The sequence below is a fragment of the Rhinatrema bivittatum genome, chromosome 3, assembly GCF_901001135.1.
Source record: "Rhinatrema bivittatum chromosome 3, aRhiBiv1.1, whole genome shotgun sequence".
NCBI classification, from domain to species: domain Eukaryota; kingdom Metazoa; phylum Chordata; class Amphibia; order Gymnophiona; family Rhinatrematidae; genus Rhinatrema; species Rhinatrema bivittatum.
The window spans coordinates 96,916,177-96,936,676 of NC_042617.1; the positions used below are offsets into that span (position 1 = coordinate 96,916,177).

At 38.9% G+C, this 20,500-nt stretch overlaps 1 protein-coding gene across 2 annotated transcripts in view; it reads left to right on the forward strand.

The window, feature by feature from the left end:
• Positions 1-20,500, forward strand: part of PLCB1 (phospholipase C beta 1) — a 1,417,494-nt gene that overhangs the window by 832,805 nt on the left and 564,189 nt on the right. For both annotated transcript variants that reach the window (XM_029593506.1, XM_029593507.1), the window contains exons 6-7: positions 12,018-12,071; positions 14,964-15,039. In XM_029593506.1, coding sequence (XP_029449366.1) covers positions 12,018-12,071; positions 14,964-15,039 — 130 coding nt within the window. The remainder of the gene's footprint in view (positions 1-12,017; positions 12,072-14,963; positions 15,040-20,500) is intronic.

Genomic DNA, 20,500 nt, shown 5'->3' on the forward strand with positions numbered 1-20,500 from the left:
GTCCAGCCTCCTCCTCCCTCACCCAGCCCGGGCAGTAAAGAGCAGCGCAGCCCACAGCCTCAAAAACAATCGAGCTCCTCCTCCCGCCAGGGCAATGAAGAACAGGATGGCACACACTCCTGACCTCTCTATTCCCCACCCCGGCAATGAAAAGTAGCCCTGCCTGTATGGCAGCAAAAAAACATCGGCCTCCTTCTCCCTCCCCCCGCCCCGGTAATGCAGAATAGCACAGCCCCAGGGCCACAAAAAGCAATGGGTCTTTTCCTCCTCCCTTTCCCCACCTGGCAGTGAAAATTAGCTCAGCCGGCTTGGCCTCAAGGAGCAGCAACAGGCAGCAGCAGTGTGGCCTGCATAATGCCAAGAAGCATTCAACTCCCTTCCCATGCTTCAGAGTTGGCTCTTAGACTCTGATCTGGTTACCCTAAATCAGATATGCCCTCTGGTTACTCCTTTATTTCACAGCCACGTACTAAAGGTGGGGGGGGGGGGGAGTTTACTTATAATATATAAAGAATCGTGGAATCTCAAGTCCCAAAATCTCAGTGGGAATTCTATGCAAGAATTACTTCTTGTGTACACTTCAAGTTTCTCCATCTGTCTTGCCTATTGTCCGCCTAAACTGCTACACTCTAACTTGTCTTTGCTTTTGGAACAACTGTTGATAGCTAAAACCGACCTAAATAACATGTTGATATTAGGTGATTTCAATTTACCATTTAATTTTATGGCTCATGATATTCAAGTAAACTTGTTCATTGATATTTTCTCTTCTTTGGGCTGGTCCCAATTAGTTCATAGTCCAACACATCGTTTAGAAAATATCCTCTATCTTGTTTTTATAAATAATTCATCCAAGCATTACTCTGCTAGATCTCTTAGTATAAAGGATGTTCCATGGTCTGATCATTCACTTATAAGCTTTCTGATAGTCTGGCCAAATTGTGCTAGTAATTTTGCTAAACCATCTACACAAATCAAGAGATCTTTTATAGATACCTTTCAATTTCAAGATGTTCTTTTCCCACTATTGGAATCTCTTAGCCCTAAGGATTTAGATAGGTATTTAGATGAGTGGATAGAGCATGTTATCACTATCCTTGATGACATTGCTTCTTTTAAGCAGCTACCTCCCATTAGAAAAAAAAACCTCAGCCCTGGCTCACTCCCTCATTGATTTCTTTGCGAAAACTCTTGAGGAGAAGTGAGCGAATTTGGTCTAAAACACCATCGTCAATAAATGTAGCTAATTATAGAGCACTATTAATTAAATATCAGACTGAAACTCTTAGTTCAAAAAATGATTACTATTCATAAAAAATTAAAGAATTTGGAAATAATCTTAAAGCATTATTTCGTCTGGTACACAATCTTACTCGCAACCATAACAATAACAGATCTCTTCCTGAATCTCTTTCTGCCAATGCTTTTTTGAAAATTTTCTCTCTAAAGCTAGAAAACTTGAGTTGGACTTTTAAAGATGTCACACCTTGGTTTCATGACACTACTTCCTCCTGTCCTCCTATCTTGATGGCATTTGAGGTTGTTTCCTCTTGAAATTTCTAATACTATTTCTCAATTGAATAACGTAAACTGTCCTATTACTAATGTGCCTATCTCAGTGTTTAAAGCCATTAAAGATATCCTTGTTTCATCTCTTACATACATCACCAATAAGTCGTTGAACACTGGGTCTGTTCCTATCAGTTTAAAGAAAGCATTAGTTAAGCCTTTACTGAAAAAACCTCACCTTGATGTTGCTGAAGTAGCCAATTATCGACCTATCTCGTCTCTGCCCTTTGTTTCAAAGATAATTGAATGAGTAGTCTTACAACAACTTACTGACTTTTTAGAAGATAATGAAATTCTAAACCCTCATCAGTTCGGATTTTGGCATGTAATGAGCACTGAATTACTATTAATCTTCCTGACTGACACTATTAAACGTGGCCTCAATAGTGGTCACCAATATCTTTTGGTGTCTCTGGACATATCATCAGCCTTTGATACGGTCGGTCACGAGATTTTGCTTTTCCACCTTCACGATTGTGGCATTGCTGGTCCTGTTCTACTGTGGTTTTCCGACTATCTTAAAGACTGTACTCAGTCAATTAAATTTAATCATCAGCAATCTGAAGTTCATCATTTAAAATCTGGCATTCCACAAGGCTCTGCCTTATCCACCATGCTTTTCAATGTTTATCTTGCTCCCTTCAATAAACTGCTGGCAAGCATCACTGATGGTTTTAAAATCTATGCTGATGATATTCAGTTTATTATCAAAGTACAAACTCCCTGACAAAATAATTTAGATCATCTTCAGATCTGTTTGTCATCTATAAAACAGTGGTTGCACCAGAACAAATTATCACTTAATACTGCGAAAACTGAATTTTTGTTGTTACATAGACCCCACTCTGCCCCTCAAAATGACACAATTATTCTTGATAATTTGACCTTTTCACTGAACAATCCCATTAAAATTCTTGGCATCATTCTTGATGCAACTTTATCATTTCAGTCTCAAATTAAATCAGTTATTAAAATGGGCTTTTACAAATTACGTTTAATTGCTGGACTACACCACTTGTTAAATAATTCCAATTTCCACACCATTGTACGTGGACTCATCTTTCCTCATGTAGACTAATGTAACAGTCTACTTTTAGGCTTACCAAAGACTTTTCTTAAGCCGTTACAATTGTTATTAAATTTAGCTGCTAGACTTGTATCGAATGCGAAACACTACGATCATATTACACCAATTTTGAATAGCCTGAAATGGCCATTCATTAACGCATTTGGTATAAAATTGCTATGACCACCTTTAAATTGCTGAGCCCTGACTCTCCATCTTGGTCCAATGCTCTCTTAAGGATTTATAAGCCAACCCGGGGTTTAAGATCATCCCAACGTGGACTATTAGACATTCCTTCTGTTCTTCTTGCCCATTTGACTACAACCATAGAAACCTCATTTTCAGTAGCAGCCCCTTCTTTATGGAACTCACTGCCCTATGATCTCCATCTTCAAGATAATCTAAAAAAATTCAGACTCCAATTGAAGTTCTTCCATCTGCAGCAGGCCTATGGCTAGCCCGTGCTGATAGTGGTCTGATAAGGTGACATTTGTCTATATGACAATTCTAAAAAAATCACAAATGCCTTCCAAAGAACCCTCTATTGTACTAGGCCCATGTTTATTCTGTGCTGTTGTTGGTTGGGCCTTATTTTTATGTCTTTTTATTGTATATGTTTTGTCATCAATTTTTAATTTTATGCCTGTTTTACTGTAAATCGTTTAGGCCTATTTTGTGTTAAGCGATTAATACATTTTAATAAATACAAATACAAATGCAAAATAGATAATAGAGAAATAGAGCTTATGAGAGTGTGTGTATGATTGAGAATATGAGAGAGAGGTATGAGTGTGCTTGTGTGAATGACTGAGCATGTGAGAGAGAGAGGTATGAGCATGTGTGTGTCTGATTGAGCATGTGAAAGAGAAGTATGAGCTTGTGAGAGAGAGCCTATGTGTGTGTGTGTGTGTGTGTGTGTGTGTGTGTGTGTGTATGACTGAATATATGAGGGAGAGCCTATGAGTGTGTGTGTGTTTATGAAGGAGCATGTGCGAGAGAGGTATGAGCATGTGTGTGTCTGATTGAGCATTTGAGCGAAGTATAAGCTTGTGAGAGAGAACTTATGTGTGTTTGGTATTATTGAGCATGTGAGAGAGCCTCTGTGTGTGTGTGGATAATTTGGTATGTGAAGGAGTGCCTATGAGTGTGTGTGTCTGATTGAGCATGTGAGAGAGATATGTGTATATATAATTGAGCATGTGAGAGAGAGGTATGAGCACGTGAGAAAGAGCCTATGTGTGACTGATTGAGCATGTGAGAGAGATATGTGTATATATAATTGAGCATGTGAGAGAGAGGTATGAGCACGTGAGAAAGAGCCTATGTGTGTGTATGATTGAGCATGTGAGGGAGAGCCTCTGAGTGTGTGTGTTTATAACTGAGCATGTGCAAGAGGTATGAGCATGTATGTGTCTGAGCACATGGGAGAGAACTTGTGTGTGTGTGTGTGTGTGTGTGTGTATGATTGAGCATATATGAGGGTGTATATCTAATTGATCATGTGAGAGAGGTATGTGCATATATGAGCATGTGAGAGAGTGGTATGAGCATGTGAGAGAGAGCTTGTATGTGTGTGTGTGTATGATTGAGTATGTGAGGGAGTGCCTATGAGGGTGTGTCTGATTGAGCATATAAGAGAGGTATGTGCATATATAATTGAGCATGTGAGAGAGAGCACGTCAGAAAGAACCTATGTGTGTATGATTGAGCATGTGAGGGAGAGCCTATGAGTGTGTGTGTTTATGACTGAGCATGTAAAGAAAGGTATGAACATGTGTGTGTCTGATTGAGCATGTGAGAGAGAGCTTGTATGTGTGTGTGTGTGTGTGTGTGTAAAATTGAGCATGTGAGAGAGCCTATGAGTTTGTGTGTGTCTAATTGAGCATGTGAGAGAGGTATGTGTATATGTGAGTGAGTGGTATGAGCATGTGAGAGAGAGCATGTGTGTGTAAGATTGAGCATGTGAGGGAGAGCCTATGAGTGTGTGTGTATGTATGACTGAGCATGTGAGAGAGAGGTATGAGTATGTGCGTATGACTGAGCATGTGAGCATATGAGAGTGTTTGTGTATGACTGAGCATATGAAAGGGACTGTATTTTCCTTGTTTTTTTTAACTTTCCCTCTCCCTTTTTCTGATTCACTGTATTTAAAGTTCAAGGTTCTTATTAAAAATATTGTTTTTTACGTTACGTTATGCTTTACACTCCTTGTTATTTGTAAACCGGGTTGATGTGATGCCTATCATGAAACTCGGTATAACAAAAACAATAAATAAATAAATAAATAAATACATAAATAAATGTATCTATGTTTGTGAATAGTTGAGCATGAGAGAGCAAACAAGTCTGTATGTGTATATGATTGAGCATGCATGAGAGAGAACATATGAGTGTGTGTGAATGAGTGAGCCTGCAACAGAGCGTATGAGTATGTGTGTGTGTGTGTATAAGCATGAGACTGAGTGCAAATGAGCATGTGTGTGTGCATACAGTCGAGCATGAGAGAGCAAACAAGCATGTATATGCGTGTATATGGCTGAGCACGTGAGACAGGAGCATGTATTTATGTATATGATTTGAGTATGTATGAGAGAAAGCAAGGAGAAAGTTTGTGTGCAACAACCTCCTTCCCTCTCCTTGCTAATCCATAGCAATCTCAGGTCATCTGGAAATCAAAATTTCCCAGGTGTGGACAGCAGGGGATTTTTTAAAATCCTTATTAATCTTAATTATTGGGTGATATTTGTTGTATCAAATGTTAATATTTTATTGACTTTTGGAATGGATAGAGATATGAGTTTTTAATTATTGGATGTTCTATTCATCAGCTGTTTTGAAATATTTATAATTTTTTTTAGTATGGATTTACTAGTAAAGATTTGTGTTTCTTGATTTAATTGTTTGATGTTTTAGGAAGAATAGTAGTATTTCTGTTTTTCCATAGTTGCACTGTTTTCAGTCTGGCTTATTATAGTTTCCAGTTCGGTTTTTGTCTGCACATTTCTATTTACACTTTATGGGATCTCTATTAAGAATTTGGTGAGGGTCTGTCTGTGTTCAGCATGTGTGAACAAGATGAAATGCTTTGCTAGCTTGCAGTTTCTTTGTGGAGATCTATAACAGCCTGGTTTGTTCTGTTTTCCTAACGGGAAGTGTGTATTGGTGTTTAGGGCCTGGTGTAAAGTTTGCAATGTTGCCTTTTCATAGGTAGGATTGAATGCTAACAGTTAGTGCTGTCTTGGTAGGGGAGGTTTATTAGATTGTAATTGTAATTCAGTTTACTCATGGCTTTCTGAGGGTCAAGCCCATACTTAACATGTGTTACCATAGGCTTAATACCATATTGGTTCCAAATGCCTTTTTTTCTTTTACTTGTTTTACAGGTTTTTCTAGTTAGCACCACAACAATGCATGTAAATATAATATACATGTTGTTGTGATATTTTTACCTTAGAATGTCCTTTTTCATGTAAAATCTAATAATCTTTAATTGAGTGTGGGGAGTATGTGACTGGGAGGGGGGGGTGACACCTAATGGTTGGACTGGGGGGGGGGGGGGGCTATGATTGCAGGGTTCTGAAGAGAACCCTGGTGCATGGCTCCCAGCTCAGGACTGAGTAAATAAAGCTGAGAGGGGAAAAATGATCACCGGGAGTTGTGAATGAAGGCTCCTGGCTCCAGCATCTCTGTACTGGTTCCGATTGAGCTGGAAGGCCGAAGGAGCTTGGAAGAAACTGCTGGGTGAAAATAAAAGTCAAAGGCCCCTCCATGTAATAGTCTCCCAGCTCGTGGTGTATGTTGTGCTCAGGATGAGGGTGCACATTTTTACTTGGCCATAGATGCCACATGGCCTGAAATTGGCTACAGGCTTGATTAGTATTCCCTGGGATTTGAATAAGCCCATTTCCTCTCCCTGTTTTTGTCCTTTTTTTTTTCTTTTAGAGCTGTCCCTTCTCTGGATTTCTCCTATCAGGGCTAGCCTTCTTCAGTGGTTTCTATTACATTGATTCAAAGTGTAACCATCTGTTGCTTTCTAAACCAGTTCTCCAAATCCCCCAGAAAGTAGCCACAGTTTTCCTGTTGTTTTCTAGGCGAAAATCTTAGCTTAGAAATGGGAATGTACATCTGGTTCTGTCTAATCCTCATCAACTTTCAATTCCATTGTTTGCCAGGTATCCTTTGTCTCCACCTCCTCCATCTTTCCTCTGCTTGCTGTTCCCCTATGGTTTCTTTTATGGTACTAGCAGTCTATTGGTAAGCTGAGGAAGTTTCCCTCTGACTCAGCCCCTTTTTTTTTCACCACCTTTCTTAAACTAGGTGATAGGAATCCTGGGATTTGTAGTTCTGCTAGAGTAGCCCACTTAACCCCAATGTCAAGCAGTTCCTGCCTTTTGCTTAAAGGCTGCTTTTTCGTGCAATGACCACTACCAACCCAATTAAATAATCGTACCTACCTATGAAAAAGCAACACTGCAAATGCTACACCAGGCCCTAAAACACAAATACACCTCCTTTTTGGAAAATAGAACAAGCCAGGCTGCTATAGATCCCTACACAGAAACTACAGGCTAGCAGAATACCTCACCTTGATCACACATGCAGAACACATGTGGATCCTCACCAAATACAGAATAAAAACACAATAAATTAGAAATGTATAGACAAAAACTAAACTGGAAACTACAAGAAGCCAGACTCTGTATGCAGTCTAACAATGGAAAAACATCACCATTCCTCATAAAACAAACAATAAAATTAAGAAATATACAATGTCAATAGAGTAAAACCATACTAATAAAAAGAATAAATATTTCAAAACAACTGATAAATAGAACAATATCCAGAAATTTAAAAGTCATACACATTTTCCAAATACCAATGAACTATTTAAAAACAGCAGACACATCATACAGGACCCAATAATTAAAATTAATAAGGATAAAAATCCCCTGCTGTCCATACCTGGTATCTTTTGATAAGAACATAAGAACATAAGAACATGCCATACTGGGTCAGACCAAGGGTGCATCAAGCCCAGCATCCTGTTTCCAACAGTGGCCAATCCAGGCCATAAGAACCTGGCAAGTACCCAAAAACTAAGTCTATTCCATGTTACCGTTGCTAATGGTAGTGGATATTCTCTAAATGAACTTAATAGCAGGTAATGCCTTAGTCATGAATTAGCTGGAGGAAAGTAGATGGGTTTTTGCTCACAAACTTTCTCCTCTCACATATAAATAAATACATAAATAAATATATACATACATGCTTACACACAGACATAAAGACAAGCCATCTCTCTCTCATTCATACCCACATAGACATGCCCTATCTCATGCAATACACAAACACAAACATGCTTCCTCTTTTATATTTACATACACAGACAGATATGCTCTTTCTCTCACATATACACACAGACATACAAACATGTCTTCTCTATCTCTCTTATACATACATAGACATATAGACATGCCCTCTCTCATACAAACATACAGGCATTCTATCTTATATACACTCTCATCCACACAAATATGCTTTCTCATACATACTCACAGACATGCTTATTCTCTCATACATACACAGACATGCCCTCTCTTTCACACATACATAAACACAGACATGCTTTCTCTCTCATACATACACACACAGGTTGTCTCTCACTGCCCCTTTCTCAGAAGCTCAAAGCCAACCGCCTCCTCCTTCAGCCCCCGCGGCCTTTGCTATCTTCCTCTTCCTTCAGGCCTGCGGGAGCTGACCCTTTGCTGCCTCTTGCTCCTAACACTTGCAGTCTCAACTGCTCCTCTTCCTATAGCTGAGAAGAGACCGGGGCTGATGTTACTTCTTTCAGAGTGGGTGGGGCGAGCTGCTCGGCTACTGCTGATGCTTGTTCCCGCCTCAGGCAGCACTACTGCTCTTCACGGCCGCGTGGGTTCAGGACTGATACCACCTCTTCTCGCAGTGGGGATACACTGGTCACCTGCTTCTCCTGGCTTCTTCTTCTTCCCACCTGTGCCAGACCATGCCATGATGTTTTCTCTTCTGGGCTGCGTGGGTGGGAAGAAGAGACTCTGCCATTGCTGTCCCCCTACCGGTGGCGCTCTAGATGGCTACCGTTTGCTTCCACAGGCCCTGGAGGAGGTGATGTTACAAATGGCACGCTCCTTCTCTTAAGCTCTCTACCCACAGGTGTAACGAGGGCCATCTAGTAGAGACCCAAGGGGTCTCTACATAAATATTAAATTCAAGGTTCAAGAGCAGCAGACAAATGTGCACACACCTTATTGGCAGGGAAGCAAAGGACATTTTTGCACTATGGAAACCCCATTCCAACTTTTACAAGATATTTCCTGGGCTTTATTGAAAGAAAAGTACAGAGTAGTTTGAATTGTGAAAAAAAGGACACTGGGAGTGACAGAGATATACCGAGTTTGCTGGCAGAGAAAGAAAATTAATAATTTAAATTGTAAATTCAAAATGTAATGGCCTCAAATACACCCTTCCCCCACACCCACCCTTGTTCACAGAGAAGCAAAGGACATGGTTATGTGATGATAGTACAGAGAGCCTAGGTTTTCTATTTGAACCTTTCATGGAAGGTTAGGTGTTAAACACACTACATTAGTTCAAGCTGTTGGCTGGCAAAAATCTTCTGCCAAGGGCTGCTAGATTTGCTGCCAACCATTACATTTTTCCAATGAGCAGTTGGCTTTATTCATGTGGTGCTTTCACTGCCATTTGGACATTTTTCTTTGACTGATGCTTCCAGTGATTCATTGAGGTGTGTCCGCATAGCTTTCTGTTTTTCATGAGATTTTTATTTTCCCATATTCCCATATTCAATATTTCATATTCCATATTTCAGCATTCTATTTATGCATGTAGCAGAATGATAAATGTATTGTACATTTGTGTGTTGGGGGCTTAGCTATTTTTAGCTAGATTTTCACAGACCGTCTTCTTTAGATTTTGATTCATGAATGGTAGAACCCCACCCTCTCGGAAATTCATAGAAAAGGGGACGCATTTCAGGCAGTGATTGTGTTGGCCAACTGTAGTCAGTTCATAATAAAAAAGCAGCACTGATTGCTAATACTGCTACCACTACTTATCATTTCTATAGCACTATCATAGACACAAAATAGAGATATTCTGACCTCTTTTATCAAGGACAAATCTAAATTCTTTGCTATCAGAATCTTGTTACAGAAAGAGGCAGTGGTGCTAAAAGAATTTTTATATTAGGGACGCTAAAAGCCCCCTTTGACCTAGCCCCCTTGTACTTCAAGCCAGGGAGTGCTCCTGTAACCCTCTACCTCGTGCATGGTTAACTACGATAGGTATGAAGATCTGTGGTTCTTCCAAGCATCTGATAGATGCTTTATTTTCAAAGTGGGAGGATCCAAAGTAAGAAAAAAGGAGGTGCTAGGGACACTAGCGCGTCCCTAGCACCTCCTTATTGACAGAAGCGGCGGCTGTCAGCGGGTTTGTCAGCCGATGCTTAATTTTACCGGCATTGGTTATCGAACCTGCTGACAGCCATGGGTTCAGAAAACGGACGCCGGCAAAATTGAGCATCCGTTTTCCAACCTGCGGGCCGTGGGCAGATTTTTTTCTTTTTTTTTCTTTTAGATTTTTTTCTTTTTTTTAAGTTTTTGGGGCCTCCGACTTAATATCGCTATGATATTGTCGGAGGGTGTACAGAAAAGCAGTTTTATCTGCTTTTCTCTACACTTTCCTGGTGCTGGCCGAAATTAACTCCTGCCTTTTGCAGTAGTTAATTCCTGAGAGTAAAACGTGCGGCTTGGCTGCACATTTTACTTTCTGGTTCGCGCGGGACTAACTAATAGGCTCATCAACATGCATTTGCATGTTGCGGGCACTATTAGTTTTGGGGGGTTTGGCCGTGCGCTATTACCCCTTACTGTATAAGGGGTAAAAATAGCACGTCGAAAACATGCGGCTAAACGGGGGCTAATGGTGCGCTCGGTTGAGCGCACCATACTGGATCAGCCCATTTATTTTAAAAGCCAAACCAAATGAGAATTTTGATTTCTTCACATAAAGTAAATCATGAAAGCTTTCCATCATCAATGGCGCTCATAAAGATGTTACTATAATGTCATCTGTTTGGAGTAACTCAGTTTCTTTTATGAACTTGAAGCACTGGTTTTCCAAATACTGAGCAGCATTATTTGGAAAACCCTCATCTCCTCAGTCAGTGGCACATCACATCTGACCCTCTTGTGCAGAATTGTCTAAGTAGTGAATGAATAGTTCCATAAAAATTCCTTTGTGGAGCCTGAAAAACAATGCTTAACCCTCTGCCAGGTGACTTTGATAATTATGAGCAGTGACAGGTTTTGCTGCTTGTGAGGCAACATAATTTGAAGTGATACTGTCTTAAGACATTTGGGTCCGGATTAGTTAGAAAATGAAATTTCCATTGTGAGCTGCATTGTGCTCGTATTCGGGCCATTCTTAGGGGGTGGCAAACAGGGATGACCACCCTGGGCCCTGCACTTTGGGGGGACCCTATTGTGCCATGATAGTGGCATCCCCAGCACTATAAGTTCAGTGTTCAGGGACCCACTTCTTTTGATTTGCCCTTAGCCCTGCACCCTTCTAAGGTCAGCCCTGGCTCCCACTCTCATCTTTTTACTCCTGTTCACTTTTATAAAGCAACAAGTGGGAGACGTTTTCTCAGGGGGAAAAGAATGACAGATCCCTCCCCTGGATTATTCCTTGATTATACCTTGCCTAGTCTTCTCCACACATGTACTGTCTCGTAGTTTGACTTACTGGGAGCTCTGTTAATAGATTGTGCCAGTATTCCCACTGAACAGAGGGGACTACTAGGTGATACAATTATGCAGCTAGCAGTCCCAACCAGTCAGGTTTTTCATATCCACAATGAATATGCATGAGATAAAATGTGCATGCTATAGAGGCAGTGCAAGCAAATGTATCTCATGCATATTCATTGAGAATATCCTGAAACCCGACTGGCTGGTGGTCCTGCAAAACAGGTTTGGGAGCCACTGCTAGTTCTAGCACCTATGGGAGGAAATATACTCCATTTACTGGAACACTATCCAGATGTAATTCATTGACAGATGTGATTATGACCTCAATTACATATGGAAAATTACTCAAGCATACAAGCCTGTTTTTGTCATGAACAATTTTGAGGACAAAATATGTTTTGAGAAATGTTCACCTATTTCTGCATGGACTTAACATTGTACATAGTTTGTTAGCTTCAGCAGAACATAATAAATGAGGCCCAGAGTAAATGAACAATTTTTTCATTATAGTTCATAGAATTGTGGAGGCAAAATATGTATATGTCTATTTAATATATTTTTTCCCCCTTTAATAGTTTCACTAAGCTTAAACTGCAAGTGAACCCCGAGGGACGGATTCCTGTAAAGAAGTAAGCTTCGTTCATTCTTTGAACAGACTCTTATTTGATTAAAATTGATGTTTGTTTTGAAAAACATGTATCAGTTAAAGAATGCACATTGCAAGAATACCCAGAAAAGTAATACTTTGAAATGGTGAGGCAATGTTCCAGAAATTAAGACAATTCATAAGTTTAATACAAACTAGAAAACTTGCTTTTGTTCCTATAGAGAAGGCAGTAGCATTCCTTAACAAAGCAAATGAAATTCAAGGCAGAACGTAAAAAAGATTAGTATTATAAAGAGAGGAGGCTTCACTGCCTCTTCCTTGGTCACAGAAAAATGACTTTTGGCAAAAATGCTTGGATAAGAGAGATTCTGAGAGCTGGCAGTGTCGGAAAGCCGAGAATGAACATTTTGTGCTACCAAACACATACTACCATACCCAAGGGCAAACTTATTAGCAGTCATGGAACTGCCAAAATCACAGCCAAAATAGTGTTGACATTTCAGAGATGGTAGCTCGTGAGGCGTTCTGAGGAATTAAATATACAGGCAATGGAGAATGGCTCGGCAAAGAAATACTTAAAGGAAAGATACTGAACTAACGACCCCAGCTTCTTTACCTAGACATTTGTGGAAAGCGTTAAGAAGATATTTTAAGCTTTTAAGAGTGCTAAAGCTCAATATCCAGTTGCCAGTCACGACATTCCTGGATTCATTCTGTGACTGCTTCTCAGGTGGGGAATAATAACCTCAGGAGGAGCACTTAGTTAACAACTCTTTCAATGCATTTTTAAAGAGGGTCATACTCCAGGACAGTTTGTTCTCTGTGGGAATCAAATAATTATGGAAGAAGGGATTTTACTCCCTGGTGTGCCATTAAGGGCCCGTGCATCAATTTGTTAATTAAATAGTGGAAAAGCATCATTCTCGAAAATGGTGTACTGGTTTTATTGCCTAAGGAGAGTTAACTACTGTCCACCTTGTTCTAATTGATGTGGAGATAAGAAGTCAGGTGAAACTGCAAAAGCCAAAAGTAAAATGGACTCTGGAATATTATAGGATGTGTCTATAGTTTTGTAAAATATATAATTTACAGAATTTTTGTACAGCACAGAATACGCCAAACAGCTTTTCTTCACTTCGTCCTATTGGTTGTTTTGTATTATTCCTAGGTTCATAACACTTAGCTTTTAACCCAGAGATTCACTAACTAGTAAGATTGTTGAAATTGTTTGTTACATAATAGAAATTCTGATGTTTCTGTGAATGGCAACATGCAGAAATGGAGATTGGATTTGAAAGTGCATTTCTGAGCAGATTTTGGCAAGATTTTGATTTAACAAGTTTTTCCCCTTCAAATAATAATTGTGTTATAGGGATGGCTGAACCAGTTTTTTTTAAATTAAATTTGAGCCCATTCAGGGGTTGGCAGGGACAGAGGGAGGAGGCATAAGTATCCTGGGTAGAGAAAGACAGCTCGGGATAAGGAGACAGCCTAGGAGATTAAAAAAAAAAAGAGAGAGAGAGCGAGGGTGGCAAATTTTTACATAGGTTATAAGACAGGGCAGGAGAGTGGAGCAGTGAGGGCCATGGAAGGATGACTGATAATGCAGTTTATTGGGAGGCTGAAAAGTAGGAGTGACAGGGAATGGAGGATAGTGAGTGGATTTTGCAGCCTGTTGGAAGGGGTTTATAGTGGGGGAGTGGATAGAGATTTTAAGTGATGGATTGCTGTGTATAAGGACAGTGGGGAGGGAGGAGGGAATGTAATGTGGATTATTCTCTCTGAGGAGAAATGAGACTTTTTAAAATGTGTATATTGTATGAAAATGATTAAATGAGTTTTTATTATGACTTGCTCTAGGATTTCTAATGTATAGCAGGAAATCAAATTTGAATTATAAATAAATAAATTCAAATTAGGTAGGAAATACTGGATAGCAAAATCAAACCCAAAGGCAGGCCCAAACTGGATTCATTAAATCCAGACCATTAATAGTTTGACTTGTCTAAATACTGGCCATTTGTGATTCACTTCAAATCTCCATATTTGTCTAGTGTGGATCATTTTGCCCTTGTTTAGATGTTGGTAATCACAGATTCACACGTATTTGAAGTATTCAAATACTCAATATCTTCAAATACTTTGAAGAATTTGGAATCTGAGATGTGCTCATTAGTCCAAGCCAATTAAGGCATTTTTTTTTTTTACTTCACATCAAAACCGAATGATTATCTGAGTAAATTCAAATCCAGTATTCCTAGAATCAAGCCTCTATTTGAGCTGGATCAGAGGATGTTTATTTATCTCTAATTTATATATACACTTAAGAACATTCTTCAGATTGCAAGAGTGCACTGATGTGTACATATCTCTTCTTTTTAAATTGATTATATGAACGCTATGCACGCGCCGTATATTGATCATATAAAAAGCAGAGCTGATTTGCAAAGTACAAACCAAGTAAAAATCTATTTGGATTTGCAAGCCTATTTACATTTGTCTATTACTAGTACAAAGAACAGAAAGCTGCTCCCAAGTACACTGAAAACTTTTGCTTTTCATTATATTAAACAGAATTCAGTACCCAACATAAGGGATTGTATATCTTCTCTCTGGTCTTTTCTTCTTCCTCTTTCTTTCCTCTTTGGTTTTTCTGAATTCAAAGCATTTATCCTCATGACTATATAAATATTAGCAAATATAGTGCACTGTATGCAAACATTGCAGAATCATCATTAAAACAATGACAATTCACAATCTCTATCCTTTTGTTGTACACTATTTATATTTAACATATTTTTGTTTATAAATGTAAAAATGCTGTTAGGAGAATTGGCTAATGTGGGAGTGACATTAATACTTTTCTAGCTTTCCTGCTGGTCATTTTACTCTGATTTAATTTTCCTTTTTGCAGTATCTATCGCTTATTTTCAGCTGACAGGAAACGAGTGGAAACCGCATTAGAGTCTTGTAGTCTTCCATCCGGCAGGGTAAGCACTTGCATCTCTTCTGGTAATGTAATTGATTGCATGGCCTCGCAAACAAATGTGTGAAATATGAAAAATAACGACAATGGTAAAGCATTCTTCTCTTTGGGCCAGATGTACTAAAAGGCTTTTCCCATTTGGTGTAATAGGAAAATACTTGGTACACCTGGTCCTCTGTGATACACTGAAGCAGAATTCTTCCAGTTTTAACAAGAAGCCATTTCACACCCGTCCTGCTCTATTATATCTCCCAAAATAGAGGGATTTCTCTTTAAAAAAAAACAACAAAAAGCCATTAAGCTTGCCCGATCCAGATGTTCCCTTACTTCAATCCCTTTTGCATGTGGCAAGAAGAGATTTGAGCCAGCTCCAAGAAAAAAGTACAAAGGAATGTAAAGGGTTAACCATAAAAAATAGTGCAAAAATGTCAGAAACAGCATTCCCATAGAAACCACCATCCCACCTCCCACAATAGTAATGTTTTAAAAGATGGGTTTAAAGTGACAAGTAATGTTCAGAGAAAAAAAATGATGTGTATGACCTAGCCTTATTGTATGATATTGTGAAATACACACAGTAAACTATTATGTCAATTCACCCTTGACTGTTCTGGCTTCCAAGAAATGAACAACAGTCAAACATCAGGTTGTCCCCAGTATCTAGTATTAAAAAAGAGGATATACAGCCAATGTGCTTTCAAACTCTCTAAACATTATTTGCAAGATCTCGAATAAAGATATTCAGAAGATAAATAAGGCAGGGTCCACCTTTACTTTCCACTGTCTCTCTGCCTCCACTGTTGCCCACAATAGCTTTTCCCCCACCTAGAAATGCTCCTTCGATATCTCTGTTCCAAATAGATTTACTCCAACTTAGCAAAAGGGTCAGATCAGCGCAAGAGTAAGGCCACATAGCTCCAGGTATTTCCTATGGAAGAAAAAATTAAATTTTTTTTTTTTTTTTTCCGTCCTATGGAAAATCATGAGAGCCAATACATGTCACACCATTTCCTTTCACTTTATCCAATTTCAATGGGATGGAATTAGAAAATAGTTTCAGGAAAAATTTAGGGGAAACGCCCTGTTTGGAGCTTTCTGTTCACTTTCAAGGAGATGGTACCACAATGACCACAGAAAGAGTATTCTGATGCTTTTCTATTGAAAAGTGACTTTGCTATACCCTACCTACAGCAGCAAGCATTAGACATGCACTTATGCTTCACCCATACTTCATCCATCATTCATGCACACACCACACTCCGCCGAGAAAAAACCAACAAAAAAAGAACAGTTTTACTATTACAGAGCAAAAATCTAATTATGTTTTATATTGTTTCCCTTTCCTATGGGGAAAAAGGAGGGTGTGAAATTTCCTGCTTTTTTTGATAGGGTGGGATTCAGTCCTCCCATCAGCCAGCAGGGCACAAGGATGAAAGGTGCACCTCTTTGACCTCTCAGACCTGGATCACAGGATTTGGATCAATGTGAAAAACATTTTTTTATAAAAGAAAACACACACATTAGTAGGCTGAGTCCAACAAGTTCAAAGCGAACTACTAGAGATAAAACTGACTTTGACTATACCAGTATGCAACAATTTGTATAGATCTCACCCTTCCAAGACAGAAATATAGGAGGCAAGATATTCCAGATGTGGGAGGACTCACCAAGCATAACTTTCCTTGCCCACTGTCAGTAAATTTTAAATGTATAGAATATCTTTGTTGCTGACCAAAATAATGAGAGGATGAGATGGAATTAGTTATGGGGGAATTTTTTATTTTATTTTAATATTTCATAAATATACACATTATTTCATACATTAGATTCTGTTAACAAGTACTTTGTGATAGAAGATGGGGAAAGGTTTATTTATATGTCTTTTTAAGTTTGCTGTTACTTTTATATTACTAAATAGAGAATTATTGTACAGGGTACATTCTTGGTTTTGCTTTTTCTTAATATTGTGCTAAAAATGTATACAATTATTTGAAATTAAAAAATGATTGAAATTGAATATACACAAGGGCCCCTAGTCAGGAGTTGTGTTAAGCATCAGTGTACCAAAAGGCATATTATTTACAGCAGGTTCCTTTATTTTCAATGGTGCCTGGTCGGTAATAACATGAATTTTGGTACAATAATGCTTAATGCATCTTTGCGAATAAGGAATGAAATATGCACAAATGGTCAGTAGCTAGGGTTGAAGCCAGGACTGGTGCTACTATTCAAACTTTGTACTAATTCTTTTTTGTAGTCTACTTTTTTAAAAGCAAACATCTTTATTTTCAGTTTTAGTTTACAATCGTATCCTCTTTCATCATGTTTCATATGCAGAACATTATTCAGTATGTTGTGTGTCATTTTTTACTTAAATCAACAGATTTCTGCAAACTAGAGCACTTCTATATGTGAGGGGCAGTTTTTTCAATAGTGTTAACAGTGATATCAGAATTATGACGCAGATACTTTATCTTACAAAGTTTTTCAGTGCCTCTATTCATTAGAGACTTCGAGGAATGGCATTAAAGCACAAAATTCAGATGTGTACAGAACAATTGCATGCAGAAAGTAGATCTCCAGAAAAGAGCCACATATCTTTTTATGGCATGAGACAAGCTGCATGTTGAATATCTGCTGACTTAAATGCTTGATTCAGACTTTTAGATCTTGTGCTTATTTCCCACGTGCAAAAGATTTGTGCACAATAGAAGTCAAAGCAGAAAATCCCATTGTTCAGTTTGTCATTGTTTGATAGGAATATGTATTCATTTTAATATGAATGCTATTTTAGAAAAGAAAAGTCTATTTTTGGTTTGCTCCAAATGGAACAAGTCACAAATAGACTTGCTCAAAAATACCTGAAAAATTTCACAGTATTTTTTAGTTATTCTGAAAAACAAATTTAAAAAAATAAGAGGCTTCCCTATATCCAGACCCTTATTGCTGACTCATATCCCAGTGTCCCCCAAGGCCCCACTGCCACCATGACAATAAGCCTTCCTGGGGCCTTCCTGGCTGGGCTGAGCCAAACCCAACTATGGTTTCTCCAAGTTCCTCCAAGTTCCCCTACCCCTCTGTAAATAAGCCCCACTTTCCCCTTCCTTGGGAGTCTGCAGCAAAGAAAGGGGCAGAAGAGATCTCCAGTTGCTCCTTCCTCACCAGTGCCCTTTTAAAAATGGTAAGACATTAACAGAAAAGGCTAAAGACCTCATAGATAGGCATAAATGTCAATGCTTATTAGTATGGGCTTTTTATACCAGTGGTATAATCATAGGTCCTGAATGAATTTTTTATGCTCAGTGACATTGTGATCCATTTATAGCCTAGAATTCAAAACAATTCATAGCAGTACATTGCATTTCATTGCATATCATTACATTTTATTGTTATGAAGGAATACCCGTAAGTCCAGAGTCAAGAGAGTGTTGGTACATCTTAAGCCTCTCTCCACTCTGGACTTACAGGCATTCCTTTGTATATTTCAAGCTAAGTAACTAACTACTAATGTCCCTCACTCTGGCTTGTTTGCAGGGCATAGGTAGAGGGGCTCGGGGAGGTCCCAGAAGTCAGCAGTGGTGGAAGCCCAAAGAAGCCTAGTTTTGTTCTTTTTTTTTGTTTGTTTTGGGCTTTTCCAGCTAATTTATTTTGGTTCAGCAAGCAAAGTGAACTGAAATAAACATTAAGATGAACCAAAAAGCAAATAAAAAAAAATATAAAATGAAACCATGAACTGAAGTGAAAATGTTTTGTCTGCACAGCCCTACTGTTTGACAAGTGCCTCTTCTCCATATGGCAGGTGCACATTCCAAAGTTTTGAATACATTCTTGGTGAATAAGGCTAAAATCTGGAGTGATTTAAGGAGTCTGATTGCCAAGTAATAATAAGCGTACAAAGGAAAACAACTCTTTCTCTAATAAAGAAATGCATTTTCTTCATTGGGTCACCCAGAGGCAGTGTAATCCCTTTCTCTTGTTTTTTTATAACTACTTTGTCCAGGAATTCAGCAGACTGTGTGTTTGTTGAGATGCCATATTTAGCTTCATATAGTATTTATGACTTTGCATGTGGAGTCTGTGTTGTAGCAGGCAAGAGGCATACTTTCCTACAAGCAAAAGAATAGTATAGATGATTCTGAAAATGGTTAGGACAAGATTCTGGAGGACAAATCCATTAAAAACAATTAACCGGGTAGACTTGTGGAATACAATCTCTCAGTGCTGCGAACTGGCACCGGACAGCAGGGAATGGATCTTCCTATGAGGCTCTGTTAAGTGTTTTTTCTATGAGACCCTCATTGGCCACAGTTGGAGACAGGATTCTGGATCTGACCCAGTATGGCATTTCTTATGTTCTTAGGTATTAAATCATATATATATATAACAGAATATAACCTCTAGGTGGGAAAACCCAGATAATTTGCCCCAAAAGCACACAATTTCCAGTTTAGCCCCTTTTGTAAAGCTCTCCAAAGTTCAATAAATCTGACTGTCCAGGGCTCCCTGATTTTGGGAGGAGAGAAGGAAGCATAACTTCAAGGACTTTTGCATCATTCAGTAAGACCCTTGTAAACAGCACTTGAAATCTTTGTCAATGGCAAGTTTAATCATGCTGGAAGCGAAGTGTTTTCCAATTTATATTTGCTGATAGTTTGTAAGATGGATAAACATTTTGGTATAGTTCTTTGATGTTAAATCCAATTGATTTACAGGTTGAAATTAATAAATTTGTGACCTTATTCTTCCAGTAAAAGTCTTTAGAATTTGTAATAGCCAACTCCTTAATACATTAGCTCCTCACATTTTTCCAATTACTCAGACCGACGAAAGTGTAAACCTTCTCCTAATTTTCCCAAATTATAGCAAATTCTTCCCATGCAGTAATGGTCAGATGGGTAGAACTAAACGTATACGTCTTCTGAAATCTTCTTTATTCTCTGAGATCTCCTTAGGACAGTACCAAGCTGGTATTCTTCTCCCAAGTGAAGCACACCTGGGTCAGTAGTGAAAATACTCTTGAATGACACCTCAATAACTCCTTCTCTCATTGTAATGGATGTGAATCCATTGTTCTGCGATCATCTAGCTTTTTCTCAGGTCCTTTCTAGGTAAAAGACGCCTCTTACTGGGAATAAATGAAAGATCTGAGTCCATGGGGGATCTCAGTCAATAAAGAGACAAACAAAACTCTCAGTGAAAAGGGGAACTGAATAAGGGAAAGGAAGAGTGGAAAGAAACACTTCCTTCTCAAGAAACAACAAGTTGCCAAACTCTGGACCAAAAATAGGATTAAGATCAAGGCGTTTCTATAATGAGGCAGGGTGAGGTGGCTGCTTCAGGCAGCAAGATTTTGAGGTGGCAAAATTGCACACACCCCCCCCCCCCCGATATCTTCCTCCCATAGCCACCTCAACCTTCATTCAGGCAGGAAAACCTGCAGTGCTGGCGGCATGAAGACAAGGAGA